The following is a 20,647-nucleotide window of genomic DNA, read 5'->3' as shown; positions in this document are numbered from 1 at the left end:
AATTTAATTTTTTTTATTAACAATTTTTTTAATAAATAATTTATAAATCTAATATAAATTTTTATTTACATCAATATATTCCAACTTGAAATAAGATAATCACAATCTCTTTACCTAAAGTTTTCTAATTTAAAAAAAAAATCATATTTAAACAGTTCGTGCTTTTCAAAAAAAAAAAGTATTAATAATGGCTAAGAGCTACCTTTTAATTTAAAATCTCAAATAAAATGCATGATATGGGTAATAAGCCATCCACATAATTTTGCAAAGTTCGGACTTAAAATTGGAGTAATATATGATTATTTTTAACCTTTTTTATATTATCAAATATTAAGCTTTGATCAGTAAAATTAAAAATTTAATATCTATATTAACAAAGCACACTATTATTGGCAGTATTCTTTTTAACTTTCTTCTCATAACACTTTGTTACTGATAAACAGATTCGAACAGATTTTATGGTGGATGCCCCATACTAAAGAGGGATTGCCAGATCTGTGATATTAATAGCGAAGATATCATGCTTGTACAAAATAGACAGAAAATGAGACTACTCCTAATACTTTTATAATAATTACAAGTACAACACCAGCTTGACTAAAACAGTAGTTAGTTCTGACTTCTTTGAAACATGGATCCCCAGCAGCTCTATAAATTTGGAATTTGAATGCTTGAAATGAAGGCATGCAGATGGTGTAATTCGTAAGAAGCAGAAAAGAATCCTGCAGGGTGGCATACATGGGGAAGTCCAGGCACTGGCTTTTTCTTTTTCTTTTTCTTTTTCTTTTCCTGCTTCTTGTCTTGCTTTTTAATTTTTGTTTTGTTTATGGGATTATAAATGAACCATGAGATGTAATTCTGTTTTTTTTTTTTTTTTTTCTGCATTTTAGTAGACAATGTGTTTACACTGAAAAGCTTTTAGAACAAAGGATCAAGGCACGGGAAACTTTCCTGAGGCCACGACTGACTGCTCAGCACTTTTCCCTTGTTTAACTTTATGATTTGTTCAACTGTTCAAGTACATTATACTTTAGAAAATCGGAGGAAAATTAAATGTCAATCAAGGTATTAAAGTTGTATGTTTCGACTAGAATCTAGATGGTTGAATAACTGCATCTAAAATTAAAAACATATACTAGCTAGTAGCAATTTTACATTTAGAAGTGTTAATGTAATTTCTAGTACTTGGTTGAGAGGCTTGGAGGTTGAAATCGAATATAAAAAAAGTTAGGGGACATTGAAGATAATATTTCGGAACATGTTTTGATGAGTTTACCTTGAATTTCATCGAAATTTAAGTAAAATTATAAAAATTTAAATTTATTTTATACTTTATATTCATAATTTAGTAAATATATAAAAAATTTCACATTTATAAATAAAATATTTTAATTTTCATTTAATAATTTTAAATAATTAGACATTAAGAGAATAGTTAAATGAGTATGTTATTAAAAAAATGTAATTAAATTTTGAGTAAAAAAATTTTTGATAACTTTTTTTATTTTAAAAATTTTATAATTATAAAAATTTTATTTATTAACGGATTGAATTTATATTAAATCATTTTAAGTTAAATTAAATATATTTATATGTTTATATTTTTGTTTTAAACTTGTTTTATTATTTGTGTGTATTAATATTATATGTACGTCTTGATTTTCTAACAGTTTCAACAAAATAAATGAGAAAAAAAAAAGAAAACAAAGAAAATAATTAGAGAGGAAACAAAAGTAGTTGAATAGTAAATGTTTAACTTTTGTTTTATATACTTTATGAATAATGAAATGATTAATCGATTGTCTATGTATAAAATTTGTTCAAGTGAATGTTGACGTGACCACTTAGCTACAACAGTAAACAAGATTGGGAGTTGGAAGCTAAATCTCCAGGTAGCTCGTTTGCCAATTGCCTTGGAGCATGTGTTTTATTTCCATTCATTTTCTAATGAGTAAAGCTTCAGTTCGAGCAATCATTATCTTAGGATATAAAAAATTATAAAGCGGTGTTATTTGTACTTTAAGTTCTTCTCTTTACGCTATTATTATTAATATTTAAGTTTTTATTGAATATATTTTAAATTTAAAATATAAATTTTTTAAAAAATTCATACACCAACCTCTTCACATCCCATCTTCTTTAATTAAAAGCCCACCTTGAAGAATTAAGTTTAGATAGTTTTAAATTAGAGATAAATAATTTTTGTTTTGTTTTTTCATTTAATTTTATGTTTAGTTTTAAAATATTTAAGATTTTAAATTTTTTATGTTATTTGAACATTTCAAAAATTTATTTTTTAAAAATTATTGAAGATTTTTAAAAATTAATGTTCAGAGTCGATAAAAAATTTATGAAAATTCATTTTCGAAATCTCTGTGTAAAGGCTCGTGAATATTAACTTTCAAAATTTTTTAAGAATTTTCAAATGTATATTTTCAATGATTTTCAAGCATTTATTTATGAAATCTTTTAAAAACTTTTAAAAATGAATTTTTGATACATAATAATTTAATACCGTAAAAAATATTAACTCTGATAATATCATTAGCAATTAGTAAATTTGACAATAGAGGTCTCTAATTCTTCAACCATCAAATATTGTCCATTCAATAATATTTTTAACATTTTTATAATTTTAATAAATATGCATTTGAGATGAATCATTAAATGTGAAAAGTGTTTATGTAAGTTGACTATTACACCATATGAGATGAAGCGTGACTGATTCATCGTACATGTGTAGTAACTACTTGCTTGAGCGCCTCTTTACAATTACTAATTTATCTCATATACACATTTATTAGAATTAGATAACAATGCAAATACTATTAAATGAAAAGTACAATTAAAATATTAAAAATTTTTATTGTTGAATTTAAACAATCCAAAAAAATCATTAGAGATTCGTTTGAAAATTATAATAAAAGACATTCGATATTTTTATACCAAACACTAATAAAGAAATTGTAATAAATAAATTAAAGTAAAAATTTATTTGTGAAAATAGATTTATGGATAATTGTAATGCTTTGTGAAAATATATTTTTAGATAATTATAATACTTTTCAAAAAAATATTTTTAAATAATTATAATTTTTTTAAAAATGTATTTTTCGATACAATGGAGATATTTTTGATAATAAATTTATATTATATTGAAAAAGTTTTCGAAAATAAATTTTCGATAACTTATTAAGAAAAAGTATAAAAGATAAAAAAAATTAATTACTGAATATTTAAATAAAATTCTTAAAAGTTAATTTTTTGGGGTATATTAAATTTTTTTTTAATGCAAATAACTTTGGGTTAGTCGTGGGTCAACGAAGAAGGTAGCAAGAGACAGAGTGAAAGAAATAACAAAAATTTGGTCTAACCTTTCAAAAGCCCGGTCTAACCTTTCACACTAGTATTCATAAAATAGAAATGTTTTCATGATTCAGACTGGGTTTAAAGGAATTTAAATCGGTTTTGTTTGAGTCAAAATTTTGGAGAGTAAATTCTAGGTTTTCCATGAACTTGAAATATCAAAATGTTTTACTAGTAATTTTAATAAGGTTATTGTATTTTTTAATTAAATTAAAATAAAAATGTACTCTATTATTTATGCAATAATTTAGGCAAAAAACTTCATGCAATATAGGTGTTTATGAATTCTAATTTTATTTATTTTTAATGGAAAATTTTTTGAAAGTATATCTTTATAAAAAAAAGTACACATTGATTTTGTTAATTTTATTTTATAATTTGATTATTTCAGTAAAAAATTATTTAATACTTCGCCAATTAAATGAGAGGTAGATAAATATCTTATTAAATATATTTATAAAAATTATTTATTTATTTATTAATCAAACAAGCCACAAGTGTCTTATGGAACTTTTTTTTTTTTTGCCAGTCTTATGGAACTTAAAAATTACATTAAAAAATAATGTACCAAAAAAAAAAGTAGAAGTTAGATTGCGGGAGGAGCATAAGTACGGAACCAAACATATACATCAGTTTTGGTTATTTCCAGAGAGGATGGAAGGAGAAGAGCAGGCATCAATATGGAACAAAGAAACAGTGCCGAAAGTGATGAAAATAGTGAGCACAAGGCTTTCTCAAAGAGATCTCATCTCTCTTCTTCTTCTCAACCCTTGGCTTCACCGTACTCTTATTTCCTACCCTTCTCTTTGGCTTGTACTTTTCTCTTCTCTACAACTTTCCCGTTTTCTTTTCTTCTATCTTTTTTTTTTTTAAAAAATTTTATGTCATCTTTTCATTGCTTTTTATGATCTGGGTTTTTTTTTTCTTTTTGTCCAGACTATTGATTTACGTGAGATGAATAATGTTGGAGATCGACTCATAGCTGCTCTTTCACTGGTTTGTCAATTTTTCTTTTTTCCTTTTTAATTTCTAAATTGTTAATTTTTTCTGTTTTTTTTTTTTTTTAATCTTTTGAATGATGGTCCGTTGGGTTTTTGTTAGCTAATAGATAAAAGGGTAGCCGTATATAGTGTTAAAGTAAGTAAATTTTTGCATTTTCTTTGTAGCCAAGATATCACCATGTGAAGCAAATAATCCTTGAATTTGCACGGGATATAGACGACAGTCATCTCCAAGTCCTTAAGAACAAGGTATAGTATTGTGCTGTTCTGATTTGGAGTTTGTATATGTTTGTTTTATTGAAGAATTTAGAAAGAAATAGGCTGAATGTTTTAGGATTCAGTTGGATGGAATTTATGCCATTGGGACCTTAGAATTGAACCTGATTTCAAAATATAATTTAATGCTCTGAATAGATTCATGGATGTAAAAGTCTGTGAGATTTCTGGCTATGTTGTGGAATCTAAGTCCTATTAGTTTACTTCATTAATAGCTATCTTGCTTATAAAGTGTGGTTAATTGTTATATACTTATTATCTCCTGAGTTTTTCTTTATAATATTTTAAGCATTTCAGTGTTTGGATTCACTTCAAGGCCTCGAGTCTTTAAATCTGAATGGCTGCCAAAAGATATCTGATAAAGGAATTGAAGCGATAACCAGTTGTTGTCCTAAATTGAAGGTTTTCTCTATTTATTGGAATGTAAGGTATTTCACATTTCCCTTATGTAGTTCAGATATTTTCTGACATGTTTTTATAAGCAATCTTTCATTAATTTATAATTCTAATGCATCTTTTGATATGGACTGAGCTTCAGGGCAACTGATATAGGTGTGAAGCATCTTGTGAAGAACTGCAAATATATAGTTGATTTGAACTTAAGTGGCTGTAAGGTATTTGATGACTAACAGGCAGTTTCTACCTTTAATTGTACTACATTATAAAAATCAATTGATGAGGGTGCTTAAAATTTTGCTTAACTTATGCTACATTTGGGTTTTGTATGTCCTCCAAGGCCTATTGCCTGAGGGCAGCAATACTGTTTCTTAAGAATGAATTTAATTAAGGGTGATTATATTGAATGAAGGAACCTCAGTAATTCCAAGGGATAAAGTTTGTGAAGCTATTTTTTTCCTGAGGTAAGGATTTTGGGACGAATGCAGAGTAGCAATCAGGATAATGTAAGGGAAAACAATGCACTTGTGGGCAGTTGAGGATGGTGCCAATTATAATTGAAAGAGGGATGAGATGATTTTTTTACAAAAACAACAAAAAATTGCATTATTTCTCAATGAGTTTAGGTGTTCTGGATAACAAGAGAATGGGAATAAAACGGATACTCAGCTGGAGGCTGCAAAAAAGATAAAACGGTATATGATTTTATGGATCACATTAGAGTGGATGATGAAAAGAGATTGCATACATCCATTTGAATTGTTGATACCTAATAATACCTTTTTTGTTAGATTTTCCTGTAGCATATTGTGCTTTTCTAGTTAGTTGATTTGAACATGCAAGCATGCTCAATTGCAAAATTGAAACTCGTTTTTCTTTGTACATGATAAAGGTCTGATGTTTGCACCATTACCTTGTTTGTTGTGCTGGGGGTTTGGCTCAGAACATCACTGTGAAACTTTTATAAATTTGTTTTCCTACTTTTAAATAGTTTGTGATTGTATATTGTAGTCTCTATTTGGTCGTGCAAGTCAATATATGGTATCCTGTTTGATTTTCTTTGAATGGAGTACTTTGATGTGACAATTGCAGAATTTATCAGACAAAAGTTTGCAATTAGTAGCTGACAATTACCAAGAGTTAGAGTCGTTGAATTTGACTAGGTATGTTAATCTGCTTTGCTTAGGTTTTACTGGGTGTTGTTCATTACAATTTAATAATGTCTGCTTGATATCTGCTTCTACATATCATATATTCTCTGCCGCTACTTTTTCAGTTATCTTGTAGGCATTCTTTTGTTTAAAAAGGTGGTGACCAGGTGATAAATGTCGTTAGTTGGTGTGAAAGATTGTCTATCACACAAAGAAATGATACTTTGCTTAGTTAATGTTGTTTTTAATTAATTTTTTTGAAGATTTTCATTGAATACTTCTGGTTTGGATATGTTCTGATGATGCTTGTGTCCTGTGATGATCTGGTTCCAGGTGTGTCAAGATGACAGATAGTGGCTTGCAACAAGTATTGGTAAAGTGCTCCTTTCTCCGAAGTTTAAATCTTTATGCACTTTCCAGGTATGTTATAATATCTTCACCTGGTAATCTTTGGTACGTTTTTGTTATGGACTTATGGTTCCTAAATTGTGTAACTGTAATTCCTTGCTTGTGCAGCTTCACAGACGAAGCTTACAAGAAGATATCTGTTCTAACTCATCTAAGATTCCTAGATTTGTGTGGCGCCCAGGTAAAAACTAAGATTTCTGAATAAGTTTTTATAGGATGCAGTTTGTGAAATTGATACTGCTAATGAAACAATTGATTGACAGAATCTCTCAGATGAAGGACTTTCCTGTCTAGCTAAATGCAAGAAACTTGTATCTCTCAATTTAACATGGTTAGTGAATTTTCTCCTATACAAAATCTGTGTAGCAAGAAGGTAATTTGATACAATGTAAAAGCTAGTATTTATTTTTATTTTTAACAGGTGTGTACGCGTTACTGATGTGGGGGTCGTAGCTATTGCTGAAGGTTGCACCTGTCTTGAATTTCTCAGGTAAATCCTGAGTGAAATATTAGTTAATTTGGAAAAACCATAATAGGTATTTTGAACTTTCAAATGCTGTCTCTTGAGTCTCATAATTGTGCTTATTTTAAATTCTGCATAGCAATATTTTTCTTTCCTAGTAGACTTTGATTTTTAATGTGATTGATAGTGATAATTAACAACATAAGGCACTAGACACTCTTGTTTTTGACACTGACTAAAATAGTTGAATTAAACTTATAGACATTCCATTTAGTCCTAGTTCAATTTATATTTTAAAATTAAGCTTTGAATTTTTTTAATTTATTTTGGTACTGTATTTAGTTTGGAGTTATATTATTTAAAAAAAAAAGAGAAAGAACTGTTTTGCTAAAACTTGAAGAGAGTTTAATTCCAATTAGGTTGTTGAATTGAAAGTGTTCTAATTGAAAAGGTACTGTAAAAGAGAATTGGCTTGAGATGTGGATTTAGATAATTTTGGGAGTTCTTTGTTGAGGAAAGAAGTTCAGAAAAAACACAATTACAAAAGCACACATGTTTTGGAATCAATTATGACTCAATCTTTGGTATCTACTTTTTATTTTTATTTTTCTTAAGTTTTAGTTATCTTTGTATTTTATCATAATTGTCTATTTATTTATTTGTTTGTTTGTTTGTTTGTTTATTTGTTTATTTGATTATTTATATATTTATTTATTTGTAATTTTAAAAAAAAAAAGGAAAAAAATTTTTTTTTTTAAATAAAATAAAAAGAACCTTATAAAAAGAACCTTACCAACATATTGGATGTTTCATATTTTCTTAAAATTAATATATAAATAAAAAGAATCTTACCAACATACTATAAGATTCAAATTTTTAATAAATTGTTTTAATAAAACAAAAAACCTTACCAATATATTGGAAGACAATTTGATTTTTAAAATAAAGTTTTATCAATATATTAGAGAATCTTATTAATTTTTTATAAAAAATAAATTTCAACATAAAAAACAATTTTCAATAAAGTCTTACCAACATATTAGAAGGAAATTTGATTTTTAAGATAAGGTTTTACCAATATATTGGAAAACCTTATAATTTTTAAATAAAAATTAATTTTTTTAAAAAATAATTTTCATAAAATCTTATCAATATATTTGAGGATAATTTCTAACAAAAAATTTTACTAACATATTAGAGGATATTTCTGAAAATAAAGAGTTTTTTTTATAAAATTAGATTTTGAATCTCCAATGATGAAATCACTAAAAGCATTGTAAATAGCAATCTGTATGTAAATTTTTAAGTGAAATTTCTTTTTAAATTTTATCAACATATTGAAGAATGTAGAAAAGATTTTCAATGTTAAGATTATCACAAAAATGTCAATTCTCACAAATAAATTTTTTTTTACAAAAATTGAATGAATCTGACAACGGAGTCTCTTCAAAGTGTGACAAATAGTCTTTTTAAATACTAGGGGATGTTCTTGAATTATTACAAACATATTGGAGTAATTTAGGGATAATTTTCGATACCATCTTTTGGGTGGGCAATGTGAAGGTGCTATAACTTTCTTTACACGTAATCCTACTCTTGAATTGGAGTAATTTAGGAATAATTTTCGATACCATCTTTTGGGTGGGTAATATGAAGGTACTATAACCTTTTTTACACGTAACCGTACTCCAGGAGCTAGTTATGATTTCGTAGACATGAATCTACCTTTTAAAGATATCTAAATCAAGCTTGGTACATTTCTTTAAAATGAGACAATTTCAATTAGGTGACCAATCACACCTATACCAAAAAAAAAAAAATCGGTGGCGACTCCTTAAAGTCAGGTCTAGCCATAGTTATACGGATCTCTATGTTATGACAAAAGTGTCATCATTGAGCTAAGCTAGATCTATCAGGCATATTGATGTAGTGCTCCCTTCGAAGAGTTCAAGAATGGTTGCCTAAGTGCCCTCCAAACCCCCCTGGTGATTCTTATCAAACTGAGCTTCATGACTCAGTTGCAGCCAAACTGAAGTAACACCAAAAAATTGCAAGGCATATTTAAAACAATGAAAGTGAGAATATCTTGTCATTCTGTTGTCAATCTAGAGTTGGACATGCTGAAAGGAATTCATTAATTATTTGTGCTTTTCATAACATTAATAGATATTTCAGTAACATAGCGATATGCATCAAAATTCATGGGTGACAAATAATTTCAAAGTCCTTCAAATAAAAGCATGAAGCAATTAGTCATATCTCATAATAAGTTGATGATTAAAAAAAGTTATTTCTCCGTATTTTTTTTTTGTCATTTAGCTGAAGAAATTATAGGAAATTGTGCAGATGTGAGAATGGTTAGATTTATCAGCACATGATTATCTAGCCTATAAATTCTTCTCACGTAAAAGTTTTTCTTACTGATGCCTTGCAGTTTGTTTGGGATAGTTGGGGTAACTGACAAATGCCTTGAGGCCCTTTCCAAGTTTTGCTCAAATACAATCACAACTCTTGATGTCAATGGATGTATTGGCATTAAGGTAAACAACTGTTTCTTCTCTCTATGGGGGATTCTGCATGTCCTCTGCTTATTTATATGAAAGTTATGGCAGATATTTTCTTGTCAAAAATCTTTATTGTTGTAATAATATCGAAGAAAAACACCCTTGCTTTTAGATATCATTCGATTCTTAGGTGGATGAACATACCACTGTATGAAGGACAGGAAAGCAAATGTATGGAAATGGGAGTGCTCAAATGTGAAAATAATGTTTGGGAGGACTTGGTGAAAATGAATAGGCATCCCGTAATATGCACTGCTGGAAACTTTACTAGGAAGTGCTCAAGAACACGTCCATGTGTGAAGTCTATCCATTTGTGAGCATGCTCAAAGCTGACAGTGGGCATCTATTTGCACATCATGGCACCCTTGAGAAGTTCCACATCTCAAAAATCAAACTTATTTTCCTTTTAAGTATTATTGATAGTTAATACAAGGCATGCACTGTGCTTTGCAAATAAATTATTTAAAATTCTTTTGGTAAACCCATATTGATGCCTGTTGCAGAGACGAAGCCGTGATGATTTACTCAAGTTGTTCCCACATCTGAGATGCTTCAAAGTACATAGCTGATCTGGTGGCATATTGAGTTTGAAACGTTTACACACACATCAAAGTTAGGATGCCTCCTTCAAAGCTGTTGTGTTTGTTAAGTTAAATGATCATAGACCTATCATGTTAAAGAGAGAATTGATGGCCTTGTTGTAGACTTGAAAATTATAATGATTACAATTGAATTACTTTTCTTTAAAGTGAAGCCTCAATTGAGTTTAGATATAAGAAGGAAAAAGAAAAGCATTTTGGTACTTCAGACTTCAGAGTCAGATTTTCCTATCTTATGACAAGATCTTATCTTATTCTCTGCACATGAGTGTCACATGGAATTGATGATGTATGAACCGAAGGTGGTTTTCCAACGTCTCAGTTAAGATGAAGTGGTTCCGGGCAACCAACTTATTCCTCCAAACATGTCCTGAAAAAAAAAAGAACTTTTGAATCCACTCAATTATCAGAATCCATTAGTAGATTGGTTTTTTTTTTTGGTTAGTTTTGGACTGCCAATTATACTGTGATGCTATTCGTTTTGGTGGTCGAAGCAAGTAGATGCTTATTGCTTGTATAGATTTTCAAGGGCATATGAAAACTCTTGGATTACATCAGGATATTTTGTCATTTGGTTAACAGGTGCAGAGCATCCGAAAAAGATTAACAAAATATAGATTGATACGAGTGTCCGGGTTAAATCTCTCCAACCCATCCTTCTTCCTTAAGGCTGCTGCTTCAACTATATATATATATATATATATATATATATATATATATAGTGGAAGAGTACCTGGGCACTCAGAAGCATTAGATGGGCGTGGCAAATGAAGGGTCAAAGCTAGGGTGGCATTGACATTGAAACCAAGTTCAGGGTCGTTTCTATCAGCAACCAGGCGGCACAAGCACTTGTTGCCCTGGTTTATTGATATGTCGTTTCTATCAGTATCAGGAATAGGAAGCAAAATAGGGTTGCTCTAAAACCGCTTAACACCCCCCCCCCCCACCCCCCAATTTTATGGAGAGAAAAAGAGGAAGTGAACTAGGCTTCCAGTTCCAAAGACTCTACACATGGCAAGAACACAAGCTTTAGTAGATTGGAATATTGAAAGAATTGATATGTCTTAAAATAGCAAGTTCCAATGCCACCAAACAAAATTTGAACTGTGAAAGTGATTATGAAGTGGTTTAGACTTTTGGCTGCTAAATGGAGTATGATTGGACAAATGTTGGTTGCAAAACTGAAAATGGTAGGCATTGATTGTCATTGGCAACCGAATCGCAGCAACCATTACATGTTTAATCATTCTTACGAGATAAGGAGATTGAATAAAGAAATCTCTTTCGTGAGAGCGCCCACGTTTAGATGGAGTCTGAACAAGCAAATTCAACACACTGACCACACTTTAAGCTTTAAGGGAAGGCTTAAGATTTCAGAGTTCAGATTCATCCTGGAATTTTGGATTTAAGCCCATCTAAGTCTAGCCTAATATTAATAGATGTTGTTGCTGCTGCTGCTGTTGTTGGTTTTTTTTTTTTTTTAATTATTATTTTTAATTCTTTTGTTTGGGTACAACAGATCACGTCATTTTATTCTTATTCCTATTTTCTTCACCTCTAGCTGGTATTTGTGTTACAGTTTGATGCCACAATGTAGTCAATTCTTAATCATCTTCCACGGAAAAGGAAGAAGAGATATCAGCAATTGAATTTTGGTTGCAAGAGAGAACAAAAAGAAAAATTGAATATTATTCCTTGGAGACCAAAATGCAACATGGAATTTAAAATGGAAGGAGGGCAGGGAATCGAATGCCACTAACCACTTGCATTGCAGAGAATTTAGAGTACAAGGACAACTGACTAATTATACTGACTAATTTCTATTAGAAAAAAGAAGAGAAATTGAAAAAAGGCATAATGATTTTTCTATGAAACAAAAGGTGTGACATATTACAAAGCAGATCACAGCAAAGATCCATCCCTCAAAGTGATACCTTAAAAACACAGCGAGCATGATCTACCATTCTTACAATAACTTAACTGTATCCATCAGCTTCTCTGGGCCATTTTCTCGGGGCATCTCCAAGACCTAAACAACATTTAACAGCTTGTTATTAAGTAAACAATTGCAGCTTGTTATTAAGTAAACAATCTTTCAGGAGAACACTTGAATGGCACATAGAGTGACACTGCGTTTCTCTTTTCACTGAAGCATAACCGGCTCAGTTGTAAATGTCGTATCAAAGAAAAAGAAAATGCATATGTTGTGTCATTTAAAATCAAGGGTAGTAACGTCATACCTTAAATTGTCAACGTCTAGGCCTAGGCATGCAGCGAAATTCAGCTAACAGAGCTATATGATCAGAGGACCACTCTGGAGAAGGAAGGGCTGTGTCTTTTCTCAAGCTATCCTCATCCAAGAGTTCCAATAAGGACTCCACTGTTAAAGAGTCCGCTGAAAGCACAAACCAACTAGCCATAAGCAACTGCAATAACTAAAATTCACATCAAACATCTAATTACACAAACGTCCAGAGAAAAAGGCATCCGAGAAAAATAAAAAATTTTATATGCAGTATTCAATCAGCCAATCATTACACAACCAAAAAACCAAAAAAAAAAAAGACCCACCTGTGTAAAATATGTAATCTAGCGTGCCGATAAAATCTCTTGTGCAATTCGTGAATAAAGGTTCATTAGTTGTGGGGTCCATTCTTCTTCTCTGTTGTTCCAAACCGAGACTGACACCTCTTGCAAAGGATGAGTAAGCACTTACCTGTCCAAAAAAACTTATTTTGTCAAACATAACCCCTGAAAAATGTTTAACGCCCTGCCCCTTTTTCCACTAATGGCTGTTCCCTTTGTTCTTTTAAAACCCTATCAAAAAAACATCATTAATTATGATGGTAAGATAAAAAACGTAAGCAACCTCTTGAAACAGTTCATTACTGGAAGAAAGTTTACCAATGGCAACTGATGTGTCAACTTGCTATGAGGACGCAAAATTGCAAGAGGATCTACCAATAAATCCGGATGCAGTGGATCTACCTTTCCCATAGCAAGAAGACAATGGGAAGCACTGCACAGAATTCAACAGTGCATTTAATTAAGCAAAAGCCTAATGCAAAATGGATCTGAAGCCCTAAATAATCTAACATTATGTATAGGATAACTGACTCACCTTCCAGGAACTGAATTAAAATCCCCACACACCAACATTGGAATGTCAGCACTAGCAGCTATTTTCTCCAATCCCTTTAAGAGAGTATGCACCTAAATTAAATTTTAAAAAACATAAAATGAGTTATTATTTTGAATCGTAGAAATAAGTATGTACAAATAATTATGCAGATTAAAGTGAAATTAGAACCTGCCAGATTTTGACATCCTTTAGCTCCTGTTGAACATTTACATGCGTGTTTGCCTGTATTTCAAAACCATGAATAGTAGAAAACACTTAGATGATGCAAAGAATATAAATAAACAAGTAAATATCATCACTTGATGAGTCTACTTTCATGAATGTAAGAATAGCCCAACTTCCACAAGGGTCATACGTTCAACATTTCAATGCATGTTTGATAAAAAAAAAAAAAAAAAAAAAGAAAGGTTAAAAGAACCAAAATGCAAAACACATATGAGAGAGAGCATATAATAATCAAACCACAAATCCAATTCGAGACTTAGTTGGTCATAAAGAAATATGGGGAAGTACCAAGGAATTTGATACTTTTCATTGCTAGAATGTGATAATTATTGACAATCAAAGTTTCCCACTGATCAAATTATATCAGATCAGTAAAAGATCAAAGTCCTATTATTCAAACATACGTACACTCAGTTAACCATTTTTAGCACATTACACCAGTTACCTGCATCACAAGTAGCCTGGCACTTAATACCAACAAATTAGGCACTTTCAGTTTTATGAAACCGGCCATAGGCTACCTTATTCAAACCAAGGCAGACCCAGAAAAATTACTCCTCCCACAAAATGTGCAACAAATTGTGCTAAACTTGCCATTTTGTAATTCTTTTCAAATTATATAGGACAAAACCCAGGTAACTTAGTCCATTAGTTGAATTCAAGATTATAAAGCGAAAGACTGTCAACATCCTTTTTTATTTCAAGGCAGAAGAGGTGCAGCATAATTAAATCAAAGTTCAACTTGCCAAAGGCCCATAACAAACCCCTGATCAAAACAGCCAATCATAGAATAACAACCAACACTGGTACATTAGTATCATTCACTAGCAATATGATGTAATGTTTTGATCATAAATAAGTCATGAAAGCAAAATCACGCAAATTAGAGAAAGCCATAGTGATACAGGATAGAAGAATAACATTAACAATCCTTACCACACATAGAAGCTGCCGCTTCCCAGGATTGTCAGCTCCCTGATTACTAAACTTTGCTTCCAAAACAACTATTAGTGCAACATTATCCTGCAGACAAAAAAGAATTTACATGATATTATTACACAAATACATACCATAAAAGAATGGATATAGATATCAATTAGCTATATATATTACCTTAACCAATCGATTTAAAGCAGCTTTCTTCTGAGTAGTTTGAACAGCAACCTCGGTCAAGGATTGAGCAGCCTTATTAAATTCAACCTGCAAAATACAAGATTTAGTTTAGCATGACAAAAACAAGTACAAATCCATACACCATGCTAGATATACTTCCAAACCTCGTATTTTTTGACATGGGAAAATCTATCTCTGCGGAAAAAAGTTGCACAGCCATCAATTGTATGGGTATTGCCACTGTAAACCTGCATTATAACCAACATAAATTATACATAAAAGAGTAATATTACTAAACCAGTGAGATGAGAATCATGAAGTTCTTAAGCAACCTCGTTTGTCTTCCTCTTGTACAAAGCTTGGTACCCATGTTTGTCCAGCTCAGGAAAAAAAAATTCCTCAAAATGGTCACTTTGCACCTGAAAAGATGAAAACAGTTGGTAATGAGGCACAATGTTTATAGATACCCAAAAGACTGATGATGGTTTCTTGCTAATAATGACGTTAATCTACAGATAAAGAAATTATGGTATCCAAAATCATAGCTTCTCCTTTAATTATGGTCCCGATGGTGTTTTCCAAAAACTCCATTCTTTATAAGAACAATGAGGAAGGGTATCTTCACTCTTAGATCAACAAATTACGCTAGCAAATAAACTCTTTAAGGCATTTATATAAATATATATATAAAGGCACTTTGAATCTAAAAGGAAAAAAAGGATACAAATGAGCATAAACCCATGTATAAACTAAGACCGATGAAACTGCACATGGTCAGATATCTCCACCCAAAGTCTAATAGTAAATGTTAAATATAGAAGCGATTTTTGGTCATGCACTAAACTTCAAAGCTGTGTCTCAGTTCAAAATGAAAGTTCTAAAAGAATTTTCAGAACTGAAGCTCCGAAAAAGAAAAATCAAGCATTGTAATAGCGATAATCAACCAATAACAGAAAGTATTACCTCTTGAAGACAAACAATGTCTGCACGATAACCAACAATTTCCCGCAACAAATTCTGTCTGCGGTATGGCCAAGAAAGAGCCCATGAAGGGCAATAACTGTATAACTCACTGCTGGCATACGTGTCAGACAAAATGTTGTACGAGAGAACAGTAAAAGTTCCAGAGGATGAAACACGGCCATCTAAATCTAGATGCCCCATCATATCAGCTCCGCTTACTGGGATTAAGCGCCGAGGACTAGGGGAAGGTGCAGGAATAACACGAGATGTCAAAATAGTATTAGGATGTCCCACAGGTAGTTTTGTTTCTGCATCTACAACAACACACTCAAACTTGAGAACATGGCCAATATCATCTGCTGTTGGTGTATATGTTTTAGAGTGTCCAACTTCAAACCACGTTTCACCACCACTCCTTTGTGCAACTGCAGCAGGATACAGAGGTGTTGAACCATTGGTCAAGCTAGTGCTTGATGCTGAACCAGTTAAACTAGCATTAATAACTCCAGACCCTGAGCTATTGAAACGGCCAAATATCTCTTCCTCCTCATTTCCATTTTCATTTACAGCACTTGCAGCACGGTCATGCAGAACACGGTGATGCTGCCACGCATCTGAGAAGCACTTTGGAGAGCAATGGTAACTTTTAGCAACGGGTATTTTAGCCTTAACACAACCTAGGCACTGCAACGTCGCTTGCTCAGAGGGATGTACACTACAGACAGCAACTTTTCTATCACTTTGTATGCGATACCTGCAAAACAGACCCAAGAAAAGAGCAACATGTATTAGACAAGTAGTACAAACGGAAAATTTAAAACAATCAACTTATTATATAAAAGCCAACTAATCCCACAAGCAGACAACACAATCTATTGAAAATATTTTAAAAGACAAAAATAATTGCAGAAGATACAGTCAAAATAATCTCTATTCCAATATAACAATCCAGCAATTACAACAAGGCGTAGTATCCTTGTCTCAAAGTTTAGTGAAACTACAAGACAACAAACCATGTGACAAATATTAACAGAGATAGTATCCCATAGTGGTTAAAGATTTTGTCTTACCATGAAAAGATCTAAATACCATCCAAGGACTGAATAATCAATATATTCAACTTTATATTTACCAATCATCTTTATTATATTGCTACATGTAAATGATATCAAAACCCAAGGATAAAGTTCTAGGATCTTTTGTGATGAAACATATGGCAACTAATATAACTTTCTATCACCTTTAAGGAGTCTCTAATAATTTTCAAAATGCAACTAGAATTGGTCCATCCGTTTTTACTTCAAATAGAAAAAGCTTGACATAGTCAGTAGCACATTAAATGCCTCACCACTACCTTTTAAAAAGTTAAGAGTGGGTGATTATTACGCATCCACCCTTTAAGCTGAATGTTTCTTTCTTTCTATGACCAAGATTTTAAGTGTAGTACTTCTCAATCTAAGTTGAAATGTTCTTACAAGCTTCACAGACATAGTGGTGCCAGAGCAGCCACAATAAGGAAAACGCCCCTAACAATTATTATAAGTGAGAGAACATTCTAGCTCATAGAGCCTAGTCATCATGACATGTTGAATCAATGACGTGTCCTTAATTTAAGCAAAGATAGCAGATATCAACAAATAGTTCAATTGCAATGACTTCAATTCTTGGTGTTAAAAAATCAGCAAAAAGTAAATCCAAGAAAAAGCAAACAAAATGGTGTGAAACTCAATGCAATAACCAGAATCAAGAAACTACTTCTTAGGGCTTCAAAAATTATAAAACCACATCACTAAACGTACAAGATAAATCCAGCACATAAAGTAACACAAAGCAGATTGCAGTCAAAAGCAATTACACTACCTCCAAATGCACAGACGGAAAGGCTAAACTCATAAACTTCAGTTCCACACATCCACTTGGGGATTATTTATAACCACCCAATAAAGAAGTTCACATATACTGTATTTAATAAAAACAATAAAATAATATCACACCCAAAAAGCTAGTTGAAACCCCAATTGGCCAAAATGAGAACTAACCAAAAGACCAAAACAGCAAAAAAAAATAGAACATAAAAAAACTGAGAACTTTTCTTAGCGCAAAACTTACCACCCACAAAAACAAGTTCACATCACATATTTACTAAAAAGCAATCAAGTAATAACACATCCAGAAAGTCGCCCAAAATCCAATTGGCCGACATGACAACTAACGAAAGCACAAAAAACCCCAAAAATCAATAATAAAAAGAAAAAAAACTTTAATCTTTGATTCAAACACTTACTAGCCATAAACAAAGTTCACATATTTACTAAAAGAATAAATCAAATAAGCTTAGCTAAAAAACCCAATTGGCTAAAGTGAGAACTATCCAAACGACCAAACCCCTCAAAATCAATAAAATAGATAAAACAAAAAACACTTTGGACGGATTCAAAAACACTTACCACTTGTACCTCAAGAAGTGACCATCAAGAGGGGCGGACTCGGGCACATCATCGGTGGTACCGGTCTCGTCGGGTCGGCGTAAAAGCACGTAAGGAGTGAGCTCGCAGCCAACAATTGGTATATCAGAAGGGAGGTGCACCCGTAGCACGCTCAGCATGCTTTAACTTCTCCGGCTTCCTTTGTCTGTCACAGTTCGCAACAGTCACCGCTTTGTAAGCCTATCAAATCCAATCCCACACTAAGAATAGCAACAGCAGCAGAACAAGAAAAGTCCTCGAAACAATGAATAATCCTATCGGGGCGGAGTCCAGGCGGATCCGCCATTTACTTGACCCCAAAACCCGCCAGCCTTACCCGAAATAACCCCCTCTTTTCCAATTAAACAATCTCTCGGAAACCTCTCAATTTAATCTCAAACAAAAATGTAAAGCTAGCAACAGATCTTACCACAAATTTTAGGGTTTTGAAAAAGAAATGATTGGAGGAAAAAAGTTGGATTTTTTAGATAGAGATAAAGAGAGAAAGAAAGGGGAAAAAAGAGATCGAATGATGATTAGGGTTTTACAGAGCAAGTGAAACGGAAAGTGTTTATTTATATATTTATAAGGAGAAAAATTATATAAAATAAATTTTTTTAAGGATAAAAATGAGTAGTAATTAGTTTTGAAAAAAAAAATTGCCAGAAAATTTTTTTTATCTGAAAGTGGAGTGTGGGGTGGTGAGAGTGGTGGTGGTGGTGGTGGTGGGGCGGAAGGGTGGCTTTTGTTTGCGTTTTTCCTTTTCCACTAGGGAGCTCGTTATTATATTAAGAAGAGAAAGAAAGGGAAAGTAAAAGGGACCATAGATTTTCTTTGTTTGTTTTCTTTTTTATTTACATTTAACTTTTTTATTTACCTTTTTATTTATATATTTAAGGAAATAATTATATGATCTTTGCCTTTTTTGTGTTTATTTTTTACTATAATATTAAACAATTATCAATTGGCACAAAAATTGTATTCTTTTAAAAGCCCACCTAATAAGTCAAGAGTTTTAAGTTCTTTTAAAAATGAGGTGTTAGTTTACTAATTTTAATCCTTAAAAAAAAAATATTTGTCACAACAATTTGCTTAGGATTGTTGGATGTAAAATTTTAAAAAATAAAAAAAAAAGAATAGTCATTATCAATATTTTTTAGAGTGTGATTAATTATCAAAAAATTTATTTTTTTTAATAAAATGATAAAACGAGTTTAAAATTTATCTAAAAGATAATTTTTAATCTACGAAAATAAAATTAGGTTCAAAAATTAATTACGTGTAAGAAAAAATTAATACCTCGTAATACCTATGAAAATTAGTATATATTGATCATATATTATTTTTTATGTTAAATAAACTAGTTTTGATTTAAAATTTAATAATAATTTTCTTCGATTTTTAAAGAAGAAAATCAAATTTATTAAAAGTTTTTGTCTAAGAATATTGTAAAAATCTTTAAATTAAATAATTACTTTAAAATTCTTTAATATTTAGGTAGAACTTTAAAGATAATTCTATTTGTCTAAAATTAACCACAATAAAAAATAATTGTTGATAACTCTCTAACATATAGGTAAAGTACTAAAAATTATTTTTCTCAATATATTTTTTTATTTTCTAATTTCATATTTTAAAATTACACATTTTTTAAAAACATTTTATGCAAAAAGCCAATGATGGCATGATTAGCTAGCAAACGATACTTAAATGTATAGACATGCTAAACGAGTACAAACAATAATGAACAGATGCATGTATGTTAATGAATGTTATGCATGATAATAAAATACAATTTTGATATCAAGTTTTTAAATATAATGAGACTATTCATACTCCTCAATCTCTAAGCAAAATTTAGATGCGACTATTTGTATTTAAAATCTCAATTTTTTAATTATTTTTTTATTTAATCTCATTATTATTACAAATTAATGACTCGTATGAAAAAACTTGATGAAATAAAATTTTTTAAATATCCCATATTTTAAATGGCATTTAAGAAAAAATTATTTTATGTGAAATTTTCATATATAACTTTAGAATTTTTGGATGATTTTGGGTACGGGTTTAGGTCAATGTTTTAAGGTTTGAATGACTTTCGAGTGATGATATGAGGTTACGAATCAAATTTAAGGTTTGGGTTAAATTTAAGATCTTAGTGAATTTTTAAGATTTAGGTTCTCGTTTTAGGGTTTTGGTTTTGGGATTTTAAAGTTTTAGGGTTTAGAGAGTTTTAAGTTTTTTATTTTAGGGTTTTGAAATTTTGCTTATGAAAAAAATGAAAATGATTGAAAACTCAAACTTTTTCAATTATCTCTAGCATCTAGGTAGACTTTTAAAACAAGTTCGATATTTATATTACCCTTTTACTGTTAAAAGTTTTACTTTCAATGCAACATGAGACAAAATGAACTATGCAGATGCAAACTAAAAATTGTAAGAGTCAATTTAAACTATGCCATGTATATTTAATCATATACTATTTTCTTTTGATTCTTTTCCAAAATAAAGT

The 20,647-nt window shown here is 30.8% G+C and overlaps 2 protein-coding genes across 10 annotated transcripts; one reads left to right on the top strand and one right to left on the bottom strand.

The window, feature by feature from the left end:
* Window positions 1–3,938: 3,938 nt before the first annotated feature.
* LOC111295913 (F-box protein At3g58530-like) lies at window positions 3,939–10,373 on the top strand. 4 transcript variants are annotated; one of them, XM_022889750.2, is made up of 12 exons: window positions 3,940–4,179; window positions 4,303–4,362; window positions 4,533–4,616; window positions 4,941–5,071; window positions 5,182–5,257; window positions 6,132–6,202; window positions 6,524–6,610; window positions 6,707–6,779; window positions 6,862–6,929; window positions 7,020–7,088; window positions 9,496–9,601; window positions 10,129–10,373. In XM_022889750.2, the coding sequence occupies exons 1-12, from the start codon at window positions 4,021–4,023 to the stop codon at window positions 10,192–10,194; spliced, it is 1,050 nt and encodes a 349-aa protein (XP_022745485.1). In that variant the 5' UTR covers window positions 3,940–4,020; the 3' UTR covers window positions 10,195–10,373. The 4 variants fall into 4 exon arrangements, with proteins under 4 accessions (XP_022745484.1, XP_022745485.1, XP_089597398.1 ...); XM_089741272.1 differs by having other exon boundaries at window positions 9,738–10,373; XM_089741273.1 differs by having other exon boundaries at window positions 4,013–4,147.
* Window positions 10,374–11,965: 1,592 nt separating this feature from the next.
* LOC111295912 (carbon catabolite repressor protein 4 homolog 1-like) lies at window positions 11,966–18,902 on the bottom strand. 6 transcript variants are annotated; one of them, XM_022889745.2, is made up of 13 exons: window positions 18,115–18,895; window positions 15,668–16,421; window positions 15,037–15,123; window positions 14,869–14,952; window positions 14,705–14,791; window positions 14,528–14,614; window positions 13,535–13,588; window positions 13,346–13,437; window positions 13,129–13,243; window positions 12,796–12,940; window positions 12,465–12,619; window positions 12,354–12,370; window positions 11,966–12,264 (listed from the first exon to the last, which is right to left on the bottom strand). In XM_022889745.2, the coding sequence occupies exons 1-11, from the start codon at window positions 18,270–18,272 to the stop codon at window positions 12,474–12,476; spliced, it is 1,809 nt and encodes a 602-aa protein (XP_022745480.1). In that variant the 5' UTR covers window positions 18,273–18,895; the 3' UTR covers window positions 11,966–12,264; window positions 12,354–12,370; window positions 12,465–12,473. The 6 variants fall into 6 exon arrangements, 5 of the variants coding, with proteins under 5 accessions (XP_022745480.1, XP_022745481.1, XP_089597396.1 ...); XR_016326123.1 differs by lacking the exon at window positions 12,354–12,370 and having other exon boundaries at window positions 11,966–12,253; window positions 12,796–13,041; window positions 18,115–18,902; XM_022889746.2 differs by lacking the exon at window positions 12,354–12,370 and having other exon boundaries at window positions 11,966–12,253.
* Between the last annotated feature and the right edge of the window lie 1,745 nt (window positions 18,903–20,647).

This window comes from Durio zibethinus, chromosome 12, assembly GCF_047325235.1.
Source record: "Durio zibethinus cultivar Kanyao isolate XHJ-2024 chromosome 12, ASM4732523v1, whole genome shotgun sequence".
NCBI classification, from domain to species: domain Eukaryota; kingdom Viridiplantae; phylum Streptophyta; class Magnoliopsida; order Malvales; family Malvaceae; genus Durio; species Durio zibethinus.
Note: the sequence above shows the minus strand (reverse complement) of the source record. Positions and strands in the feature narration are given on the sequence as shown.

Coding starts and splice junctions, on each gene's coding strand:
- LOC111295913 (XM_022889750.2), top strand. CDS start 4,021: ATGGAAGGAGAAGAGCAGGCATCAATATGGAACAAAGAAACAGTGCCG. Junction 6,780..6,861: donor TAGATTTGTGTGGCGCCCAG/GTAAAAACTAAG, acceptor ATTGATTGACAG/AATCTCTCAGATGAAGGACT. Junction 6,930..7,019: donor GTATCTCTCAATTTAACATG/GTTAGTGAATTT, acceptor TATTTTTAACAG/GTGTGTACGCGTTACTGATG.
- LOC111295912 (XM_022889745.2), bottom strand. CDS start 18,272: ATGCTGAGCGTGCTACGGGTGCACCTCCCTTCTGATATACCAATTGTT. Junction 15,124..15,667: donor ACATTGTTTGTCTTCAAGAG/GTAATACTTTCT, acceptor TCATCTTTTCAG/GTGCAAAGTGACCATTTTGA. Junction 14,792..14,868: donor CCCATGTCAAAAAATACGAG/GTTTGGAAGTAT, acceptor TGTATTTTGCAG/GTTGAATTTAATAAGGCTGC.